This window comes from Microchirus variegatus, assembly GCF_963457635.1.
Source record: "Microchirus variegatus genome assembly, chromosome: 23".
Lineage (NCBI taxonomy): Eukaryota > Metazoa > Chordata > Actinopteri > Pleuronectiformes > Soleidae > Microchirus > Microchirus variegatus.
In genome coordinates, this window is record NC_139824.1 from 2,778,707 (window position 1) to 2,803,409 (window position 24,703).

Below are 24,703 nucleotides of genomic sequence, written 5' to 3' on the forward strand. Positions count from 1 at the left end.
CCACTACAGTCCAGCATTGACTCTTTTAGCAAGAATGTACTTCAGCAACAGTCAGTGCCATCTGTTTACATTCTGCACATTCCACTGACAACGTTCTACTTGATAAGATCCCTAGTAGTTCAACAATCAAGTCAATGTCAGTCAAGGAGAGAGCACGGATGGACAATTCATCGTTTTCAAATTGATAATGCAATCTGAAGCAATGCAATGAGCAAATACCAAAGGCTGCAATTTGGGATATAAATGTAATTTAAATGTAAAATGTACTTTATTTATACAGCCCTTTACAACAATCCTTTCGGTGATCCAAAGTGCTTTACAAGAAAAAATAAATAAAGAGGAAACACATAAAAGTAATTAAAAACAATAAAAACAATAAAATAGTGCAAAATAAAATAAGATAGAATCAGATAAAAGATAAGAAGACAAAAGATAAAAAGTGTCACCATACTACTTGGTATTAAAAGCCATCCTAAATAAATAGGTTTTTAGCCTTGATTTGAAGAGGCCCAGGTCAGAGATAAGACGCATCTCAACAGGGAGTTTATTCCAGAGCCTGGGAGCAGCAACAGCAAAGGCTCGATCACCCCAGTGTTTATATTTTGACCTGGGCACTTCCAGCAACATTTGGTTGTTTGACCTCAGAGCTCTACCCGGATCACGAACAGTTAAAAGCTCAGATAAATAAGATGGGGCAAGATCATGAAGAGCTTAAAGGCAAACATTAAAAGTTTAAAATCGATTCTAAAAGAGACTGGAAGCCAATGGAGAGAGTGTAGAACAGGGGTGATGTGCTCTCTTCTATTAGAGTTGGTTAAAAGACGGGCAGCAGCGTTTTGAACAAGTTGAAGGCGACTGAGAGAAGTCTGGGAAATGCCAACATACAGTGCATTGCAGTAGTCTAATCTGGAACTGATTAGCGCATGTATGGCTTTCTCAAGGTCGTGACGGCTTAAAAACGTTTTAACTATATACAAATATACATTAGTGCGGTAAGAGTTTGGAGGGAGTGGTTGATATTTTGATGGTGTCTCATGTGGTCGATTACATTTTAGTACACAAGGAACTGAAGCTTGACTTAAAGATGCTGTACATAAGAAAATATCGTGTTTTCATAAAGTCATAAAATGATATGGCATCAGAGGTTAAACAAAATGTTGAATTCACAATGGTACAGCCTGTTTTAGGAATATGAACAAAATGTGCGATCTAATACACTGGATGCATGGCAGCAGCCAATAACATTGACAGCTAAATATACCCAAATATCAACCTAACTTCTTTCTTGCAATTTGTCTATTTAGAGCAATGTTCACAAACTTTCAATCAAATCAAATCAAATTGACACCCTATGTAGAAGAAACTCAGATATAAAAATGCAGGCAGATGGCCAATTCTTGATAAAGTGTGGGAGCCAGTCTTAAAATACCTGAAGGACTTGAGAGAGGTTAATGTTACAGTAAGAACCATTTCTCGGGGTGATTCTGTGATTTCCTGTCATATACTGTCCATTCCATCTGATGTTTACTATTTGCTGACGATTTTGTTCTATGTTTTTGTTTGATATGTTTTATCACTTTTTTCAGTACAGTGCCCAGGCTGTGTGGAATTCCATCATTTCCAGATTATCATTTCCAATCCACTTAAGATCGATGTTGCTGCTGTGTTTGTTTGTTTTACTTGTTTTGTGTAAAACTATGATTGCTTTCTATGGAACATGTACTTCCCTCAATGTATACTTAGCAATAAAAAGAATATACAAAAACAAAACAATAATCAAATCAAATGTACAAACAATCATAAACGTTATATACAATGTTTTGATTTGTCTTTCTTCCTGAAGCGAACCAGGAAGTGAAAATACATTGAACAGCCACCAGGGGGCCACTCTGTGGGTTGCAAAAGAGGTCAGCTTGATTGGAAAAGACGTTTCACACTTGATTTACATCATCTGTAAACTTTTCCCAAGGAGTTAATGGTCTCAATCTTGGTGCAGCTGTGTGGGATGATGATGGCATGATTCAACCTCCCTGTTTGCTCTGACTGTTCTGGTACATGCAGATACATTTGATTAATGTATTTAGTGCTTTTATTAATCTAAGACACTGTCACCCATCCAAAGATTAAGAGCCACTGACAAGCAAGCAAAAGGCTAAGGAGGCTTTATTTTCCAAGTAGCTTTTACAACATTGGTGGATTGCGTGAGCATTGGTCTTAATTGGAGATTTTGTTTATTATATTGTTGCAAATTTTTTATTTTGTACAGTGCAGTGACCACAAATATAATTTTAATTTTTAAATTAAAGAAAATAAAAATAACCCTTAATCAAATATGGTAAATAATACTTTTTAATGACTTTTAATAGATTTAAAATAACTACAGCATATGTTTTAATAAAGTCACATCCAGCAACACTGGCATATTTCCTCATCTGTGATCGTTGTTGCTGCTATTCTTAGGAACCATTTAGGAAGTGATCTGCAAAAAAAAAAAAGTATAGCTGGAGTATTTGGCTCGACCAAACAACTCAGCTCATCACGCACAAAGCACAAGAACAATTGAATGGAATCAAGGACAAAGCAGTGAAAACAGGAAGTCCCACGGATGTCCCATGAGGAAGTTTCACAACTTGATGGATATTTTTTTAAGATTTAAGATTACTGACGAAGCCTCACTTTTACTGAAAACAACTCTGTTCCACATCTGAGCCTGACAGATTTATTAGATGGCTGATAAAAAAGTGGTCCGGATTTGTAGCAAATGTGCCCCTGTCAAAACCATGATGTTGTCATATTGTCATAATTTATAAGCTATTTAAACACATTAAATACTGTACCCAAACAACACCAGGAAAAGATAAATGTTCACTGTCCTCTAGTTGGAGATGGTTTATTTCAACAACTGCATTGAAAATCATGTGGACCTGTTATTTACATGACATTTAAGTAGTCTGATTAATTGTTTGGGTCAATTCCACAATTTTCTTTTTTGTGCGCGTTTTTAATTATCCGTTTTATGTATTTAATATTTATATATACACTGCATACTATATTTGTATTGAAAATACCGTATATCAGGGGTTCTCAACGTGCGGCCCGCGGGCCAATGGCGGCCCGCAGAAACATTCTGGCGGCCCGCAATCAATTACAGTTGATAGTTTAAATCCAGGAGCTACTGAGCTTGTTAAATGTTTATTGGACATTACTGGATATAGACCAATAAGTGTAAACTGTAGAACTGCAATCTGGTCATTAAAATGATTACAAATTGTATTTCTTTCCCTTTTTTTCCTTTTGGCAGCCCTCAGTCCAATGTTGGGTTCCTAAATTGGCCCTCAGTAGGGCTGTAATTCGATTCGTATCACGATTTTTGACCCACGATTCAATACATTCCACGATTTTTTTTTAATTTAAAAAACATTTTATTTAACCAACATTTGCTTATATAACAACTTAATGTAACATTTAATAACAATATTTTGGAACACTGTGAACAGATTTGAACATAAATAAATAAATAAATAAATAACCAAAGATTTCTCTCTTTTCTGTAACAAAATAATATTGTTGAAAAATACAAAGTAAATGACCAATCAGACCAGGATTTGTTCCCAAAGCATGCTGGGAAGTGTAGTTCTTCATTAGAAGCAGTTTTGTTCCAGTGGAAGTAACTTGTTTTGATAAACAGCAAAGGTAAGACAACATTTCCGCTTGTATTTCTTGAAAGTCAGTTGTTATTTTGCTCTTATTTTGGGGCTGGATCCGTGAATCTTGTTCATAGAGTGATAAAAATCATCGGTGTTTTAACTGTGTTTGGTGAACATAAGAATGGTTTATATGAGCGTTTAGCTGAGTTTCTGACCTTTCTGTGGGTATGCAGCATGTCTGTGTTTGTTAAAGTTAGACATGGTTTTATGACGCTTTTGTCGCTGCGTCTGACGCTGTCGTTACAGCCCTAGCCCTCAGGTATCAAAACTGTGAGAACTCTTGCCGTATATGATTGTAATGCATTGCCAGAGGTTGGAGTGAATCATTTTTTTGTATCATTTGTTATCCTTAAACATGTGTTTATGCTTTAACAGATGGAGGAGAAAAAGAATTGGCTAAAAATATACAAGCCAAAAAAAAAAATGTGGTGATTTCTAAAACTCAACATAAGTATCGGCCATCAAAAACCCACATTGGTCGACTTCTATTCTTATGTCTTATCAAAATGCCTATGCATCCCCAAGGAAACCACAATGGGGCGTGATTTGAAGGCAGCTTCACAATAACCACAAATTAATAATTAATCCATAAACTGGCACTGACCATTATTTCATCCAGATGTGTTTGCATCTCACATTTCAACTCATCAGACAATCTCTGTCTTATTCGGAGCTCCCACTGCACTGCCAGACTTCCTGCCTTCAATCACGTGTAGCAAAGTAGCATTGCAACAATGTCGCTAACTGTCCGACCACACGGTTAATATCCTCCCTCACTGAGTCCTTGCTCCATCTTTTCCTCCCTTTTGCCCTCTGCAGTATTATCAGATAATGTGTCCCCGCACCCCGCCCCACCCTCCCACTGCACTGCAGCCACTGTGGCACAATTACCCCGGCTGCTGCACTAATGGCTATTGATGCAGCTGAGGGCCCCGCACACACACTTGCACACAAACATTCATAAAAAATTCATGACGCTGGCTCAATAGGAAGGTGTGGGGGGTCTGGACAGCCAGAGACAGAACAAATGGTCATTTAACAAAGGAGGCAAGACGCAGATGATACAAGTCTCCACATTGTCACGCAATATGATCCAGACAAACACTAATATACATATAAAAACTTACAGATTTCTGCAGCATATTAACAATTATTAATCCAATAATCCATAATTTTACACGTTATCTGTAGCTGAGCAGATACACAGTATATATTCTTGAGTCCAGTAAAGGCCGGCGTAAACGTGCGTGTGTCCTGTGTGCTGCAGGATTCTGTGTGGTGGGTAATTCCCTCTTAGCACAGGATTTCTCTCCGTCACTGGCCTACGCCGAGAGAGCTTTACAGTGCTAAGCCTGCTAGCCGAGACTGAACCATGGATCACCGGAGACAAGGAGCAAAGAGGTGGAAAGAACAGCCACGGATGGGTCTGAATCACCAAAAGGAAAGAAGGGAAGGCAGATTACAAGGAAGAAAAATTAAAGGTCAAATGGAGGTGGGAATGGAAGGGTGAGGTGGAGAGAGAGAAGATGAAGGACAAAGGGGAAAAAAGAGAAAAGGATCCTGGCTAGGACAAAGTAGACACCCCTGTGTGATGGGTGGACAGAAATGAAGAGATAAAAGTAGGAAGGAGGGAGGAGAGACAAACTGTAATTTTGAGATAGTAAAATGAAAGGGGGACAATTTTCATTTGACGGTGATCTATAACTCAGGCTGCACAATTATGATTGAAATTGCGATTGTACCAACTGCAATTATTTGATGAAGATAACGATTGTGACAACACAGCACTATGATACAAATTCTGAAGGAATTCATTAGCGCAAAAAAATTGTGCTCCTGATGTCAAAACATCATGATTTAGAGTTTTAATGAGAACAATATGTGACAACACTCTTACAAAATGTATATACTTACTGTAAGTAAGTTGTTTATGAGACCTTTTTCCTTCATTATCTGTACTCAGTTTGTGACACCATAATCAATGACAATTTTCATTATTGAGTCATCCGATTCTCCGTTTACTCTGATCAAAGTTTAGTAAAGAGGAACTGCTTTGTGTACAGAGCAGACAACATGGCTTCACTGAGAAGCTGCAGGGAGGGAATACTTTGTGTGAATGCATAAATCACGAACCACAGGGAAATACTCATGTGAACAAAACAGACTGATTATTGAATTTGAATAATATTTTGTGCATCGCAAAGTTGTCAAGACTTTAGATAAATAAAGAAACAAAAAGACACAAAAACTTCAGTATTGAAACATGAACATCACCCTTGTGACATAGCTTCTGCGAGTATAAACATCTTGGAGAGAAAGCTTCCATGTCTCCATAGCTTTGAGTTTTACTTAAAGCCATTTTTATCTGCAACTGCAAGGAAATATCTAAGCATTTCTCAAGTGCACAGCAGTTTGTTATTTCATTAAATAAAACGGTTCCCTCACTTATTCAAGGGTCCATGTTGAATGTGTGTGTGTGTGTGTGTGTGTGTGTGTGTGTGTGTGTGTGTGTGTGTGTGTGTGTGTGTGTGTGTGTGTGTGTTGCTGTAAAACATGTGAACAAGCGTGGGTGGAAGGGAATGTGGTCACAGCCACCCCAAATCTAAAACATCCAGAGTGTGTGTGTGTGTATGTATATGTGTGTGTGTGTGTGTGTGTGTTTGTAATCCTAGGGAAAAAGTGAAAACAAGCAAAAAAAGTGACAATAAGTTGCGTAAAGTGCACAAGCGAGCAGAGCAAGATTATCTGAAGGGGTAAAAAAATACAGTCAGAGTCAGTGGAATGCATGTGTAATGAACACAGCTGTGACATCATGGGTGTTTGTCGACGTCATCCTCCGTGTGCTAACGTGAGCCTATGGGTGACTGTCAGCTCCATGCCAGCTCTGCAGTTTAAATATAGCACTTGGGCAGCTGACATTAACAATGCTACATATCCAGCCAGCGAGTGCCTTCCACACTACATTAGTGCCGTACTAATGTTGAAACCAGAGAAGTGGTGAACAGAGCAAAGGAGGGAAAGGGGAAGGAGAGAGGAAGGAGGGAAGGCCTCAGATTCATGTAAACTCAGCCGCCCACACTCCAGCCTCTGCTGCCAAGAGTTGAGCAGGACAAGTGTGTGTGTGTGTGTGTGTGTGTGTGTGAGGGAGAGAGAGAGAGAGAGACATTCCTCAGTGAGGTAGATGCCAAAGAGCAAGCAGAGCTGAAGACAGACTGTCCTGAGCAACTGTGTTTTAGAGGAACTAACGAGCCCCCACACTGTGCACCTCGGCCTCGCAGCTGTAAACTTGTTAGCAATGAGGTAATCAGATCTGACGGGAAGTTATGTCAAAAAAGAACAACCAAAAGAAGAAAGATACGGGACATTATTCTGCTTTTAAGCAACATTATGGCACGTTTGTTTGTAGACACGTGCTACTATTGCCAATGTGCTTCCATCAGGATTTAAAAGAAACTCGCTTCCACAAATACATAACCTGACTCTTTATCTTGAATGTATTTTATTATTAAAAGTCTGTTTGTAAGTAAATGTTGTTATATGCCTATTCAGCAGGCCTCTCTTGTGGGTCTCAATGAGATTATATGTATAAATAAAGGTTAAATAACAAGGTGGCTACTGAATGCCAGTGTGATCGTTTTTGACAATATTTTCATTTGAGCTTGTGATTAACACTCAAATGATTGTCTGAAGAGTAGTGTTTTGTTATCAAAGAAAAAGACGCACACTGTTTTTAAAGTATACTTCTTCACTTGAATATACAAACATATAAAACTTCAAAACAGTCAAACATTTCTCACAAAAATTGTACATTACCATTTCCAAAAATCCAAAATTCAGTTTTGATGTTTGGTTTTACGTTTGTGTCGCTTGGTAAACAACTCACGAGCCAGACACCAAAGTCCATAGAGAAAATCTGTGATTTTTAACATCACAGCACAAAGGAGTTGTTGATCCACTGCTGCCTCCACCATTCATTTCAAATGTTTTTTTGTTTTTTTTTGCTTCCCTGTTTGTGAACCTTTTTTTGGATGCAGGGAAGTGACACAAACTAACCAAAAGATGCAGCAGTTGACCAGCGGCAACTGTGTCCTTGTAAGCTAAAACTGTGTATTTTCTAATGGACTTTGGTGCAATCAAAGGAACAATTTACACAACTCCAGTTTCCAGTTAGAAAAGGCGTATTAACAAAAAGATAAAGTGGCAAATATAGCCTTAAGATATAATACACATTAGCAGGTAGGGATGCACCGATTGCCATTTTTGGGGCCGATTCCGATTTCCGATTTTTCAAGAAGTTTGACCTGCCGATACCGATTTTAGCCGATTCCGATTTCAATTTTTTAAACCACTTTTCAGCATACAGAAAGGTATATATTTTTGCATCTTTTCTCTTTAATAGAACATTTTAACATAGAAATACAATCAGTTCACATCCAATATCCAACTAAAAATACAAAACGAATCACTATAAAATAGAAGTATATATAAAAATACACATTTGAACATGCTACCATGGAACATAATAACTTAGAACCCTTTGAACAGATTACCACTATAAAATAGAACTAAATAATGCTGTGGAATATTCACACACATCTTAAAAGTGCAGTGTTATGGAACCATGTTGTTCACATCCAATATCCAACTAAAAATACAAAAACGAATCACTAGCTGTATGTGTAGTTTATTTAAGTTTAAACATATTTCACAACATAGTACCTACACACAACAATAAGTAAATGAGCTCTCTCTCTCTCTCTCTCTCTCGCTCGCTCTCTCTCTCTCTCTCTCTGTGTGTGTGTGTGTGTCTCTCTCTCTCTCCCGCCCCGTGCCTCGCTCTCTGCGCACACAGGTTTAAATGACAAACAAACAAAATTGCTGAGTGCTGATCAAAAATTTTGAGCAAGTGATTTAAGATCCTGACTCTTGTCCCAAATATTACAGGCTTCGTTCAGTGATTAAAACAAATATATAAACATTAATGAAACGTTTACATGCAGAGCGCTCACTCGCTAAGCAGACAACAGCGGCGCAGCACCGCCACAGTGCTGCGGGTGCGCGGATGTTGTGTAATCAAATACACCGGTACGGCCGTATATTAAAAATTCATATCATAACGGAATAAAAACGGTATTCTGTGTGAACCGGTATACCCCCAGCACTACATTCTACTACATGTGCGTGTAGCCGCGTGCACATGTGTTGCTGATGCTGCGCGATGCGAGTGCATTTGATCGGCTTATTAAAATCGGAATATTCTGACTGATCGGCCGGTCACCGATTTCGGCCGATCACGTGAAAATCGGCCAATTCCGATCATTGGCCGATTAATCGGTGCATCCCTATTAGCAGGCATTATTCTGGTTTGATTTGCCTTTTGTTAAGTTGTTAAAAATCTGTTTTCTTTGCTGGTGGCGTGTACAGTGATGTCAGAGTCGATTATATGTCAGCACCTCATAAAGCAAACAATACGATAATTTGTCTCCTGACATTGTTACTGCTCCTCAACTGTCCCAGATAATGATTTCATAAAAACTTAACAGTGAAACATATTTACATTAGTACTGAACACACCGTCTGTATGCAACACTGACACTGACTGCTGGAGCTGAGACATATGAGACAGAATGGGCTCTGAAGACAAAGTGAGGTTTTGTTTTGAGAAAACTATTAATAAAAAGCCATAGACAAGCTTGACGCCTGCCACTGAAAACATCTTCGGACAATCACAGGACATCGGTGGCCAAATAGCATGATTTCAAACAAAGCTCTGTACAAGCTGTGCAATACCTGCCCACTGTCAACAAGACTAAGACAAGCCAGGTGGTCCATGTTTGGTCACATACTAAGAATGACAACTGACACACCTGTACAACAGGCAATGGACTTCGCCTTGACAGGGTCCAATAAGTACAAGTGCAGGAAAGAAAGGCACTGCAAGAATCTGCTGGGCATTCTGAGGGCAGACCTTAAAGAAAGAGGACTGGGACCTTTACGGTCAGAAAGGAACCTATGGAAGCTAAGGATGCTGGCAAATGCACACATAGACACATATAAACATACACCCGCAGGCGGTTCCTGACCGTCTGCTCTGAAATCCGCTTGTTGTACAGACCAACAGTCTCGCCGGCAGTTCTGGTCGCAGGGCGGAACCGATCACGGAGGTGCTGCAGCCACATGTACCTGTCCTGAGTGGGCGTGGTAACACGTGGCCGGCAGGCATGTGCACGGTTCGCCGTCGTTCCAATCTCTCGGAAACGAGTCCACATACGGCTGATAGTGGAATGATGCACATTCAGTTGTGTTGCCACAGCTGTAACGCTCAACCCACCACTGAGCATACCAATGGCAAGCTCCCTCATGATTTCTGACATCTGTGGCATATTGACAAGTGACAAAAGTCCACATTTTGGTGTGCCCTTTTATTGACGAGACCATAAGGAGTGTCTGTGTACTGGTCACGCATATTGACCACCACTCCATATGTATATATTAGGGCTGTCAAACGATTGAGATATTTAATCACGATTAATCGCAATTAATCACACATTTTTATCTATTCTAAATGTCCCTTGATTTCTTTTTGTACCATTATTTTTCCTCCATTAATACTCTTATCGACATAGAAAAGTGGATTGGCTTGCTTTGTGTAAATGTTATTTGCATATTTTGGCATATACTGTAGTGTAAGGCTGAACAATTAATTGAAATTAATGTAAATTGCAATACAGCTTACTGCAATTTCAAGAAAAAATATAATATAATATTTGTTCAAGCCAAAATATAATTTTAGATGAATTATTATTACACATCTTATTCTACAGACTGGACCATACTGGCAGACAAGCTAATCTATGTTACAGACTAAACCTGGTGTGTGAAATTTGCGTGTGTGTGAGGAGCTGTGTATGTGTGTGTTCTGTAGGAGGTACGAGAAATTTGCGTCATGTGATGTCAGTGAAGCAGGAAGTAATGTGTTCCGTGTGTTTACATTAGCGAGCCGCAGGTGAATATCTCTGTCACTCTGCATATTTTTAGTTATTCCTCTCATTGTGGTAGCCGCCCAATAATAAGAGAGTCTGTGTATCACCCCGCAGTTCTGTGAATTAAGAGCAGTTCTTCAATGCAGACGAAGTCCCGTGGTTTAATGTGTTGTTGCCGTAACGAGCTAATCCGAACTGAAGGAGCTAGTGGAGAAGCGCACAGTGCTCGCCATCCACTCAAAACGGAACGCTTACTCTTACGCGAGCCGACTACTCTTTGACCAGCTTGCGCAGCATGTCTGTTGTTTTGTTTCCGGTCTAGCTAGTGTTGTAGTTGTTCTAACGTTACTAGTTGCTGCAACAGCATGTGAAAAAAACTACAAAGTTTGCTCAGCAAATTGGTTCGCGTTAACGCCTTAATTAACACGTTTAACTGACAGCACTGGTATATATACATATATACTAGGGGTGGGAATCTCTTGGCACCTCACGATTCGATTCGATTACGATTCAGAGGTCAACGATTTGATTCTAAACCGATTATCGATGCATCTCGATGCAACAATTTTTTACTTTAATACTTTGCTACTCATTTAAAAGTAAGATAAAGCAACATAAATATAAATGTGGTAGTGCGCCCTCATCTGCCTCATCTGGTGCAGACAGCCCTTTTATTTCTGCGCACCGCCCCTGCGCTGTTCTCTTCTCCCTCTCCTGCGCCGTTCGTCGCTCCTGCGTCTCCAAGCACTCATTTGATTTTGATTTGATCTAAAGCAGACTGGATCGTTTCTCTACGTGTTTTATCCCCACATAAGAATAATGATCTTTATGACGAGGATGGAGTACAGTTGTGATGAAGTGCAGGTGATCTGAGTGAAACGTGGTGACAGACTCTGAAGAGCAGAGCGCACTTTTCATCGTTTTCACTCCGTGGTCTTAATCTTTGTGAAAGAAGACGCTTTAAAGCTGTAATTAAAGGAATAACCGATGCATCAGATGAGCTGATCTCTTTAGTTAACTGCTCAAAGAAAGAGAATGTTCTCTGGTGTGAAGTGAATGTCGCGGGGAGTTCATAATCTGCGCCGTATGCAGCCAAGTTTTGCTTTTGCGCAGAGACTTTCCAGTGTTTAACAGGTGCTGTTCCACAGTTTACTCACTGTGTTTCGGCCGCCGAATTATCGGTGCATCCCTAAATATAACATCTTTATTGACAAGCACAATGTAACCGTAATAATGACACACTTGATAGTGTGACTTGGGTTTCAATCGGCACCTGGACAAGCGTGCGCTGCGCCCATAACATGGGGGCGCATGCGCTCTTGTTCCCCGGTATAGAAAAATCTGTGGTGTATATCTATTTAAAATAAATAAATGAGCAACGCTAAGCCTGGCGGGGGGGGGGGGCAAATATATAATACACTGGGGGAAACACTGTGTGTGTGTGTATATATATATATATACATACACATAAATAGATAGATATGTTTTTCTCATTTCACTTCACCGACTTAGACTACTGTGTTCTGATCCATCACAAAAAATTCTGATTAAAATAATCATTGAACTATATAAATATGATTATGTTTACTTTCTGTGGTGAAGTAGGTAAACTACATTACATACATATACACTACATATTACGATTTCACAGCGTAACCATGTTTATTTGACCTGTTCATGCTCGTCTTTCAGCCTGAGAAACATCACTCGCCTGTGTCTATGGTGAAGGGTCTTCATATGTAATATTATATTAATTAATAAAAAGATGATAAAAAAAAAAGGCTCCACCCAAACTAAACTCAATTAAAACAAATACAAGAGTCATATCCTCTTTCGACCGCACACTATGTAGGCTCCAGCCCTTGAAATGATGCACATCAACGGAGTGTGGATGTTAATCTCCAAACACAACTCGAGGCTGGCGTTTAGAGAATTTTCCACTCTGGGAGGCATTTTCAAAAAAATACCATTTCAGGTACTAAAACACCATCTCCGTGTGGACAGCCCCTTGATCATTGATTTAATTATTTGGCTTTTTTCTTTTTTTTTTCACCGGACATTTTGGCCATTTACAATTTTTTTGCCGGCCAAATACATGTGACAACAGCCAAAAGTCGGCATATATCGGCTAACATAAACCCTTGCTTGGAGGAGTGTGATTTTCATTTATTTTATGCCGTTATTTATTTCAGTACTGTTCTCCTCAGCGAGCAGGCATTTTAAAATGGTGACGGTTGGAATTACGTCGGCTGCAGAGGAGGTTGTGAAGCTGATTTTCTTGGTTAACTCCTGGTCAATAATGCTCACCTGCTAGACGACTGTAAACTGTGGAATAAATTAAAGGATCAGATCAGAATCTCTACAATTGGATCAGAAACGTCCGTAGATTATGTGTGTATCGGAACCCGATACCGATACTGGATCAGATCGGCCCCATCCCTACCCAGAAGACATGTGGTGAGTCTTGTGGCACGATGCATTTGTGGCCATCAAAAACTGTTTCACCACCAGTCCATGTCATAAACGAGCAAACACCTGCTCCCTTTCTGCTGATAAATGTCAAACTGGAAACATGAATTGTTTAAGACGTCACAGAGTGATGATGATGATGTAAGTATAGGATTACAGAAGCATAATTTTCCTGTTTCTCTCTGATTGGTGTTCCCTTCTCGAGACTAGGGACTCTGATGCAGAAGAGCAGCAGGGAAAATACAAATAGAACGGAAATGGAAATGGATTTCGCTCACTGATTACACTGATCCAACACCAGATGGAAATACAGTCAGTCCATAAATATTGGGACAGCTACACAATTCTCTTCTTTTTGGTTCTATACACCACTAAAATGGATTTGAAATGAAACGAACAAGATGTGCTTTAACTGCACACTTTCAGCGTGTGTGAACAAACCTATTCACACTAAAACATACATTCATACACTGGAAACCCTCAAAAATCAAATCAAATCAAATCTGAACACTGTCGTACATATCCTGTATGTGGGGCTGTAATACTGCCACAGAGATACAAAAAATGAAGATGATGTGGATCATACACATAAAGTGTTAGGGTTAGGTTATGGTTATGGTTATTACACAGTTAAAACACCAATGGATCAAACAGCAGGAGCGTTACAGTGCACACATTGAAAAGCGGCACCGGAGCGTCAGCGTGATTATGTAAACAAACACACGTGTCGACTGGACATCGGAGAATCCACAGATTCCAGCTGTACGATTTTAATCACTCTACGACCCAGATTCATGGATCCAGCCCCAAAATAAGAGACTTTCAAGAAATACAAGCAAAAATGTTGTCTTACCTTTGCTGTTTATCAAAACAAGCTATTTCCACCGGAAACAAAACCACACTAATGAAGAACTACACTTTCCAGCATGCTTTGGGAACAAATCCTGGTCTGATTGATCATTACAGAGCGCCATTTGATCGCTCTGATTAGAGAAGCTAATGAAGTGATTCATACGCATTTGGAGACCGGGGTCTGATTCTGCCGGTTTAGAGGTTCAAAACGAGCTGTCAATCACCCAAATTGACCAAGGTAAGCCAGAGCTATGGCGCTGCGTATCTGAAGACCCTGCAGAGTCACAGAGTTGTTATTGTGCACAGCACAGGGAGCATCCATTTACAGCCTGATCATACTTTTTTTTTTCCAAAACAAGTTCTTTTTAGACCAAAAGTGACATGTAAATGAATGAAATTAATAATTTGGTGCCTAAGAAATCTCAAATGGCACAGATGGTGCCAAAAGAGAACGCCGAGAAATCTCTTTGCTAAAACCTCTGTTATTTCACTCTGCTTCATTTCAGTAGCATCAGACTTTGCACAGCTCATGTCCACATGTTGTTACATGGCCTCCATGTATTTTTAAGCTCCTACTGCATATTTTAAAGGTGATATTTGCTTTAAAATGCAATATTTTTTTAGGCTAGAGAAAAAAATCCTTAATTTATGCTGTGTTCCATGTACATTTACTCTGACACAGTGGCATCTACAGTGAAACTTACACCTCTGGTGTGGAAAACAGAGAAGAAAGCTTTAAGCATTAAGAATTAACTCCCAACACAAGAAGAGGAGATGGTAAACACTGGAGCAAGAGCTGAGCGAGGTGGAGCTAAGACATCATTGTTTTCTATTACAAAACGTAAGGGTGGCATTTTGAGGTATTTTCACTTCAGGACCCATTTACAAAAGTAGCGTTTAAAAGTGGAGCCAGCAGTAAATACAGTTTTGTTTTAGGGTCTCTAAAATCCAGGGTTGTGTACGACTTCAAATGCATGCATTCATGCATCTGTAGACAAAAATGTAGTAATAGTAGTATGGATGGATGCAGCCTAAATAGGGCCCAATGAAATCCGTTTTATTTTTCCCAAATTCCTTTTAACTTAGTTTTTTTTCCATTTTAATTTCTTGGAATTCTGTTTTTTGCCTTTTACACTTACTTTACCAGCATAGTGTGTGCGCATTTTGTGCCAGTGAAAAAATGGTCCATTAACAAAAATCTAACTTTCTTCTTGAATCCGCTGACTGTAAGTGCGGGTTGGCCTGGCCAGCATTAGCAGTAGCACGGTGGTTTTCTTTGTTTTTCACATGGCTTTTGTACGACAAGTGGTCATCACGTGTATTTTTACGTTTTCAGTATGTCGGCAGAATTTCCACAAAAAGCACATCACCCGACACAGAAGTAATTTGGGAACTGTTCAGCTCTGTATTTTGGATTAAGAGATGAGTTTCATAGTTTTTCGCAGACTGAAGCCCAATTTATACTTCTGCGTAAAGTGCTCTGCGTAGGCTACGTAGAGACTCTGCGTCGACGCAGAGACTGTCGAAGAGCCTCTGCGTCGTCTCCGTCTGCACGAAATATTTTTTAAGTGTCCGTCACTCCGTCAAGGGACTACGGAGACGGCAAAAGCTGCGATTGGTCCTCAGGACAGGCTGAGCTAAGCTGCTCTGTGCCGGCTCTCAGTGCGCTCCGGGCGTCCTGACAGAGGCGGAGCTGATCCCCGCCGATAACGCCGCTGCCGAACTATAAATACGTCATATCTTAACACACACAGTACATGTTTAGACCCTAAATGGCCAATTTCTCGCCTCAAATTATCTTAAAACTGCGTTCCGTCACACAGAAAAGTGAGAAACGGCCACTGTTTCAACAACAACAGTCTTTCTCTCTCTTTCTTTCACGGACGCCATTGCTCACTGTAGCCAGAAGCACAACAATTTTGCGCAGCGACCCCTACTGATCGGGCGGGAAATTGCAGCGAGTGTCCGTCACCACGACGCAGAAGTATAAATGCTCGAGGCGTCTCCGTGGTGACGCAGACGGATAACGCATACGCAGTCGGAGAAGTATAATGTGGCCTTGAGTCCGTGTTTCAGGAGGCTGCTTCGACATGTTATTTACCTTAGTTCGGGATGGGGCGGGCAGGTTTTCCCCCAGAAAGACCTGAACTAAGCCCAATGGTAGGGCCTCTCGGGCAGCCCACAGAGGGCCCACTGTGTTTTTGTAAAAAATAAAAATGACACACTCTTGAAACAAAAATAAATAATATCAATTGTTTTCACTTAAATCCTAATTAAGTAATCGGCCATGGCTGGGTTGTGTGATTTGAGTTTCCGTTTTTGAGTTAATGTTTTTTCGTGTTTGCTGCTTTTGTGTTTGCGTTGTGTTTCCGGTTTGTGTTAATGTTTTTGTGTTTTTGATTTGCGTTTTTTGATTTGCGTTTTGTGATTTGTGTTTGTGATTTGGGGGATGCTCGCCAATTACATGAGAACGCAGCATTTTTTCCCCACAGTTTAGAAAAATCTGTGGTGTTTAAAAAAAACCTATGTAAAATAAATAAATAAACAACGCTTAGCCTGGCGGGGAGCAAGTAGGCTTATAATGCACTGCGGGAAACCCTGGGGGGGTGAGTGTTTGTGAGGTGGGTGGTGCCACGAATTTCCTCAGACAAACGTTTCTTCTCCTCACGATGACAGCATTTCAGTCACATGATATCAATTTCCGCGATATTCCGCAATTTAACATTCAATCCCGTTTTTATTGGCCAATTACGCAATTCCGTTAACGTGGAAATCATGGGGCCCTACCTAAAGGTGAGTTGAGGGAGTGTCAGGTTTCTGTGTGTATGTGTGTGTGAGTGAACAGGGAGCTAACAACACTCCTCCAGCAGATGTCAAGAAAGTATAATTACCGTCTTTCACAATGTGCCTGTAAGTCAGACCCCGTCTGTTTGTTTGCGCCATTATGGCATGTGTTTTTACCGTCAGTACAATGTGGGGCATTCTGTCAATAATTTATCTAAAGTACGAACCGTTTATTCTATTATTATTTTTTTTCCATAGAAATGAGCTGATAACTATCAGTGTTGGTGCAACATGATACCTGTCTGGAGGCAGAAAACAGACAAGGCCGCCCAGTGTTTAGCTACAAACCCTGCCATTATCACACAATTACAAGTTTGTAAGTGTCTATTCTATAAAAGTACACATTGGCATGAAAAGTTCAACTTCATCTTCTGTCCTAGAGAAAGTCCACATATACAGTACAGCAGAGGTCAATAACAGCAGAGTCTGGTCCTATACGGACCTGAACCAACAGTGAATAAATTATTTCAGTATTTTAAATGTTGATAGGGTGCTTCTATTTTGACCAGCACAGCTTCTCTAGACTTTACGGTACTGGTTGAGCGAATCAGGAAATCCACTGACCAATTACATTCGAGCTGAGCCATCCCACGTGAAGGTAGGGATGGGGCCGATCCGATCCAGTATCAGTATAGGGTTCCGATACAGACGTAATTGACGGATCGGAAATTTCCGATACAACTGTAGAAATGTCCAATCCGTCTGTGCTTTAATGTCTGCTGAAATGTCTCCACAAGTGATTCCCTGACTGCTGTGATAGCTGGCTGCAACATGTGGACTGGATTTCCTGAACTGAGAATTTTCTCAACTCAATGAGATGCGGAGTAATGATGCACAACTGTGTCTTATATAAGCCTTATATAAAATCAACAATAATGATAATAATATTAAAGAAAACGGAGCATTCATGTCGGAATTGTATCGGTATCGACAGATATCCAAATTCAGGTATAGGATCGGAAGTGAAAAAAAATGGATCGGTGCATCCCTTCGTGACGGCACTTAAAATCCAATCAAATCTGTGCATCCGGCTAAATGTTGCGACCCTGAATACAGACAGATGAAGGCAGTGAGGAGCGAGTGACAGACTGGGAGACTAGTGAGCGATACATCGAGAAAAGACAGAGAGAAAATAGCGATACAGTCGAGAAGAGGGGGCCAGAGAAAAATATTTAACATGGTGCTCTCTAAGAGGAGAAAAGTGGACAGCGAACACAGCTTTCAACCCAGAATGGACAGACTCATTCATGTTCATTTTTCCCCCTGGAAGAACAAAACAGTTCTGTCTCATATTCTCAGAGATCGTGGCACTTGTCAAAAGTGGCAACGTGAAATGTCACTATGAGACCAAACACACCCAGAATAATCCGAACTTAGGTCACAAAAAATAAGCACTCTCAGAGCCCAATATGAGCAATCTACTCAGTCACTGTTCAGTGTTAAGATGTGTTGAGATCTGCTTAAAATTAGCGGAGACTGTTAAAACGCAAAAAGTGAAACTCAATGCTGCTATAGTTTATTTCTCAAAACTTAAATAATTATTTTATTTATTTTAAGATGATTATTATAATATTTATGTTCACCATTGTATTTGTATATGCAGCCCTTCTTTCCTTTAATAGAGAAGAAAATGATACATATGATCAGTGTTACATCTATATAATTGTATAAAAGTGACAATAAATATTTCCGAAATGTTTTGAATTGTTCTTTCTATATTTGATCTGACAGTCAGTTGTTGATTACATGCAGACTACTAGGCTACTTCAGTTTATATCCCACTACTAAATAATAACGTAAGTTAGACATTATGATGCTCTGGACCTTTGCTGAAGGAAATTTTCTCTAAGTGGACCTATTAGAATTTTAGTTGAATATCCCTGCAGTACAGTATGTGTTAGACACACAAAGAAAAAACTTTTTTATTCTACTCTTGGGGACACTGCAGTTATTGCCATTCCCATTCACTCACACAAGGCATCTTTCTACCACACATCTTTCATACCTGTTCACACGCTGCCAAGACAGTCGTCAGGATCAAATGGGGTAAAGAATCTTGCCCAAGAATACATTGGCATGTAGACGGGAATGACTTTCTCACCCACTAAGCCACTGACACCCCCAATGCTGTGTGTGATTACTATGGGATCTTACATCCCAGGTCGCCTTTGCCTCAGTGTCAGAGGCAAAACAATTATTTTGAATATATGTGTCAGTTTTAATGGAAAACACAAAAAATTGTAAAGGTGACCACAAACTTTTGAACGGTAGTGTATGTCTTAATATATATAATATTAACATATATATATAATATATTTGACATATGCTAACTGAAAATCACAAAGGTCTATGTTATGTCCCTCCCACTTCACCCTCATTCCATGGGGTGAAGTAATAAAGGTTACAACCCCTGTGCTTCAGCTTAGCACCTTTCAGGGGTTTGGTCAGATTTGGTTAATTTTCTCTTGTGCTCAGTCGGGTTTGGACAGAAAAATGCAGCCCTACCCAAACTCTAGCATGCAACCCCAGTTTGGAAATTGTCAAACCTGACTGGCCTATCTAGAAACAGAAACAACGTTTACAACCACAAAATCTTGTCCCTCACCTACACCTTCTGCACACAGAATCAGTTTTCATTAATTATCTTTTACCAGAACCTACTGCTTTTGATGCTTTGCAGATATGTGATAGTCCTCAAGTCATGAGAATAGCATGGAGTACTGTATTGGCTCCCACTGCTTCCTGTATAATCAGCCTATACAACACAAGCACACACTTTCCATAATTACAGGCTGCCCCTGCCCCGACGTGGGTGTGTCTGAAAACTATAAGAACAAGGCTCAGTGACACATGATGATACGAAATACTTAACTTAGGGGTTTCCCTGGGGTTTTTTTTTAGACCAAGGTGGCAAAGGCTGGAGAATCAGGGTGAAGTGCACGGTATGCAAAGAGTGTGATGACACCTTTTATATAAACCATTAACATATTATATATTTTGGATCCAAGAAATCAACCTAAGAACATATTGTACAATGTTTGTACAAGCAGTTTTTCGATTAAAAACACCTAACCAAACCCTTCCAGTCAAGCATGTCTGGTGGAGGTCCATCCACTACATATTAATAATATATTTGACATGTAATACCTTGACGTGCAGCACACGTCAAGGTATTATTATTATTATTATTATTATTAGGCTATACCTCAATATCTTCACTAACTTAGGAACACTTGTAACTCATTCTCCACTCAATCAGTTTCATCTAGTTGGGTGGAAAAGGTTGGAGCAAAAAATAAATAAATTAAGTGAATTTTTACCAATTCATCAATATTTCACTCACTTATACAGGGTTGTAGAGTTAAATACTGATGTTGTTAAACTAATGTGGTTAAATTAAGAATCTCTTACCTTTACAGGGACTAAAGCAAAATATATTTGGCTCTTATCTCTATCCAGACGATACTAACTATTTCATAGTATTTTCTCTTTATAGTCTATTCTATAAAAAATCTACTTATATTATATATTTCTTCTACTTATACATTTATCAGTCCGTCCGTCGTCATGATGTCACTAGTATCGGTCAATCCGATTGGTCAAGCCTGCTCCGGTGAATGGAGCCGAAATGAAGTTCAGATAAACATATTAACACATAAGTAAAACTTCAACATAACTCACAGCTCTATGGGCGCACACTGCAGAGATCATTTAGCCGATGTTTGCTCTGAGCCAAACGGTATGTCTGTGGTGCGTTCAAGGACCTCAGCAGGGTGGGAATTCACATGTGCGGCAATTAGAAACAACAAAAGAAACATGCACAGATATTTTGTAAAATGTCTATCTATCTTTCGAGCCAGTTTGCCCAGTTCCACCAGTGAAAACAGCTGAAGTTGGAGCTTCAGTTTTCATTCACTAACTTAATCAACTCAGGACGGGTTTGTCTCATCGCCATCTCGTGAGTGCGTCGTTATTATTGTCACCAAAATGATTGTGGCGACGGAGAAGTTTAATGCCTGTACCTTTATCTTGTTGGAAGAAATAATGTTGGGGGTTATTGGATGTAGTAACGATCTGTTTGGCACACTGGAAGGTGTCGCACAGCATGCGCACATATGCGATACAAATGCTCTAGACATATGACGTGAGGTTAAAGAGGCATGAAAATCCTCAAATTTCTATTGTGTCAAGATCGTTGGTAATAATTTTCTGCCCTTTTTCAACCAAGGCGGTGGCCAAAATCACCCATGTGGTCTACCTTTGCCTTATATAGGCAGGAAAACCGTGGAACTATTTAGCAGGCTGAACCATGGAAATACACATCTGTCAATCTGCCAGTGCTGCATTGATAATGAATTGCCACGTGGTCAAATGTTCTAACTGGACTTGGCATTTAAGCCCAGTTTACAACGAGGTAGGCCATGGTTATCAATTATAAATAAAACTTGCAAATATCAGCCCCATAAATCTACCCAACAAATGATATGGAACATTTTTGGCAATCATCATTTCGGGCATTCAAAACCATACCATGGCAAGCTGAACATCTCTGGTAACACTTTGTGGAAACACACTTTTCAGGCATTTCACAAAATACAACGTTTACAATGATGACATGGAAATCAAGCCAGTATACAGCTCATAAATGTAACAGGCAACTAGTCATTTGTGTCATTTAACCTTAAAATGTGAAGTATTCGCATACAACTTACATCAGCATATTTGTGGCTGTACTAATCCTCTAGGTGTATCCTCTAACTGTACTGAAGCACACCTTCTCCACACATTGTAAGTCAAACAACAGTCTGCAACTAAACCCCCACAGATTAGGGCCTGTAGGGTATGTGTGTATGCATGCATGTATGCATGTGACATGTGCAGTCACTTGCGTACTTGGCTTTCCTCGAATGCCAGCTTTTATAGTGACTACATACAGCAATCTAGCTGCAGCTCTTCTGAAGAAAAAAATGGGAGAGGGATGGGATGGCAGGTTTCTCTCTCATTCCCCTTCATCTCCTTTTGAAAATGTGCTTAATGCCCAGAACTTACAATGAAGCATAAAGAGTACAAACACCCAGATTTTTGGAATGTTGCTGTTGAATGTTGTGTTTTGCATATAATGTGTCACCATCATTGACTGGGAGAGGAGCAGGAAGGAATACCACTGTGTCTTCAAGATGCAGTCTCCATTGTTAGAGCATGTGTTGCCAACCAAGGGTAAAGAGTAGCTTGGTTTAATGTCCACAAGGGCCACTGGGAGGTCCAGCACTATAAAAATCACTGCTTCACTCCTGGGCTGTCGCTGGTCAGGCTTGAGTGGCTCTTAAATAAAGACTGAGGCTGCCTCTAAAATTAAAGTCATTGTGATTCTGCATTTCAAAGAAGGGGGGACTTGGCTCTTTGCAGCAACAAAAGGATAACAGTGTTGACATTCCCTGTCATGTATACTTTGGTCTTACAAGAAAAATGGAGTTTGCCCACATGAGATGTGGTGTGAACAAGGGTCACTGCATGTGTTCATTTATGCAAAGCAAACATTCTTTAAAAAAATCAAATCTAATAATTGAATGATCTTGCCTGCAGACCTGCTCATCAGTGAGGACTACAAAACCAGCTCTTCACAGCACAACTCAACAATCATGATACCACTGGTCCCAACCAAAAGGAAATAAATGAAGCATTCCTATATAATCAGCTGTGAGTTTGTAGAGACTCACCTGCTGTGTTTGAATTTCCCAAAGAATCAAAGCTTTTATTTCCTATAAAGGCATGTTTTGTGGCAACAGCAGCATGGCAATTTTGCGATGCTATCATGTGACCAGCACAATGGTTTGCATTACAATGTGTGGCTGATAATAAAAGAAGCTTTAAAGGTTACTACACAGAATAAAAAAATGGGGCAATGCGAGTGCGTTTGTCTGAGGTAGTTTACAGGTTTGTTCACAGGTTACTTCCAGTGAGGAGGTGACTGTGATTAGGTGTTTGCAACACTGTTTGTACTGGCTGTTGATTTTGAGAGTATGTTACAAAGGTTAGGGATCAGACAGGGCATACGCTGCTGCAATTGCTGAAAGCAATGTTGCAATGCTAACGCTCGCCTGTTTTGCAGAATGATTTGTGCCCGGACACAAATAACGAGAAAAAATAAGTTGGCTTCATGCAAAGAAAAAGAGAGGAGGGGGAAAAAAAGGCAACCATTCCCCAGACATTGGTTAGACAAGTGTGTCCTGAAAAATAACAACTTTACAATTGAACTCACAAACTTTCAGCTTTGCTTTGAGCACGATGCAGTGCTGCTGTCAGAGAAAAGATGAAGGATCAGCTGTCATTTTCAAAAGAACTTGCAGTCCATACAGCCTTTTTTTCCTCCACAAGAGTGACCTGGACTTTTTTGTAAACAAAAGCACCAGTTGGCACTCAGCTCAGGAAAAGTGAAGTGAACGTACTCTCAACAAGTTCTCACAGTGATGAACAAGCACCAGTAAAAGAAGTTATACTATGACTACTGTAGGTAATTGGCAGTAGTTGTATGTTAGTGGGAGTAGTTATTGTATTGGCGGGTACTGGTGGCACTAGATGTAGTAGTAACTGTGGTAGTTATGTGTTGGTGGTAGTTGTAGTTTAATGAATACTAGTAGCTATGATAATATTGGTAGTAAGAGTCATTTGTATATGTAGCAGTAGTAGTTTTACTGTGGTCATGGTTCATGGTTGGTAATAACAGTGGTAGTCATGGTGTTTTAGTAGTTTTATTTGTGTCAGTAATAGTTTTCCTTTTAGTACTAGTAGAAGTGAGGCTTTCAGGATTATATGGGTCCAGTATTTTGTGTAGCAGGGTTCAGACTCGGATGGACAGGACATAGAAAGAGAGACTGTGCAGTGAACTGTGTGCCGTGTTAATGTGTGAGTGGGCCGGGTGTCTCGTGGAAGTCGTGACCGGGGAGCTCGATCTTACCGCTATTAACGTGTTATTCCTCTGTTCCGTGGAGGAGGCAGAGTCCGGGTCCGGCTGCTTGCTCTGTGGCTGCTTGCTGCTGCCACCGCCACCGGCGGACTTCTTGGCCCTCTGCTCCAGACTCCGTTGGTACAGATTCACCGTCTCCCTCCGCTCTATCTCCAGCTGCTCGGCGTGGGCTTGCTGATACCTGTTCTCGCAGTTGACGTGGTGTCTCCGGCAGCCCTCGATCCGCTGCCTCAGCCTCTCCACCACGGTGCTGTGTTTAGGTATGCCCACCGACCCGGCGGGCACCACGCTCCCGGCGGCCGGGTTCATGCTGTTGTTGATACAGATACTGCCGTTGGCTCCAGCAGCGGGGGAGGCGAAATCCCCCATCACTGAGCCGAGTGGCTGCTATTTTGGAAGAACTTTTCTCCCCGTCAAGCTCGCCACTTCCACCGCCACCTCCTCCAAACACCTCCACCGCCAATACCTATCGGTAAAGGATCCCGGACAGCCGGGCATAGGACGGAAGCCACAGCCGCTGAAGAGAACAACAAGCGGGCAGGTTTAAAGGGCTGAGAGCCTTAAAGCGGTCATGGTTCAGTTCTTTCTTCCCTCCTCGTGTTCTCTTTCCAAACAAACCGCTCCCGACAACACAACCAACAGTTAGCCCGAGTAAGAGCCGGGTAGACCCCGCACTGAATTCAACAATGAAACCGCTGCGAACAACAACAAGTCAGCGGAGGAAACACAATAATACCGCGGAGCAGCAGTTACACAGGCACGGAGAAGAGTCCCGCGGAGGAGCAGCGGCAGTGACAACAGTCCATTCGCCGTTTTACGATGTTGTCCTTTAAGAAAAAGTTTTGCTGCTTGAACCGAACGGGTTCCGGAGTTTCCCAGTGAAG

At 40.6% G+C, this 24,703-nt stretch overlaps 1 protein-coding gene across 1 annotated transcript in view; it reads right to left on the reverse strand.

Moving 5' to 3' along the window:
• The window catches only part of maml3 (mastermind-like transcriptional coactivator 3), a gene marked incomplete at both ends in the record, with an annotated part of 177,532 nt that extends 153,344 nt beyond the window's left edge, over positions 1 to 24,188 (reverse strand). Inside the window, one exon of the mRNA XM_083909129.1 lies at positions 23,811 to 24,188. Within this exon, the coding sequence (XP_083765255.1) occupies positions 23,811 to 24,188 (378 nt within the window). The remainder of the gene's footprint in view (positions 1 to 23,810) is intronic.
• Between the last annotated feature and the right edge of the window lie 515 nt (positions 24,189 to 24,703).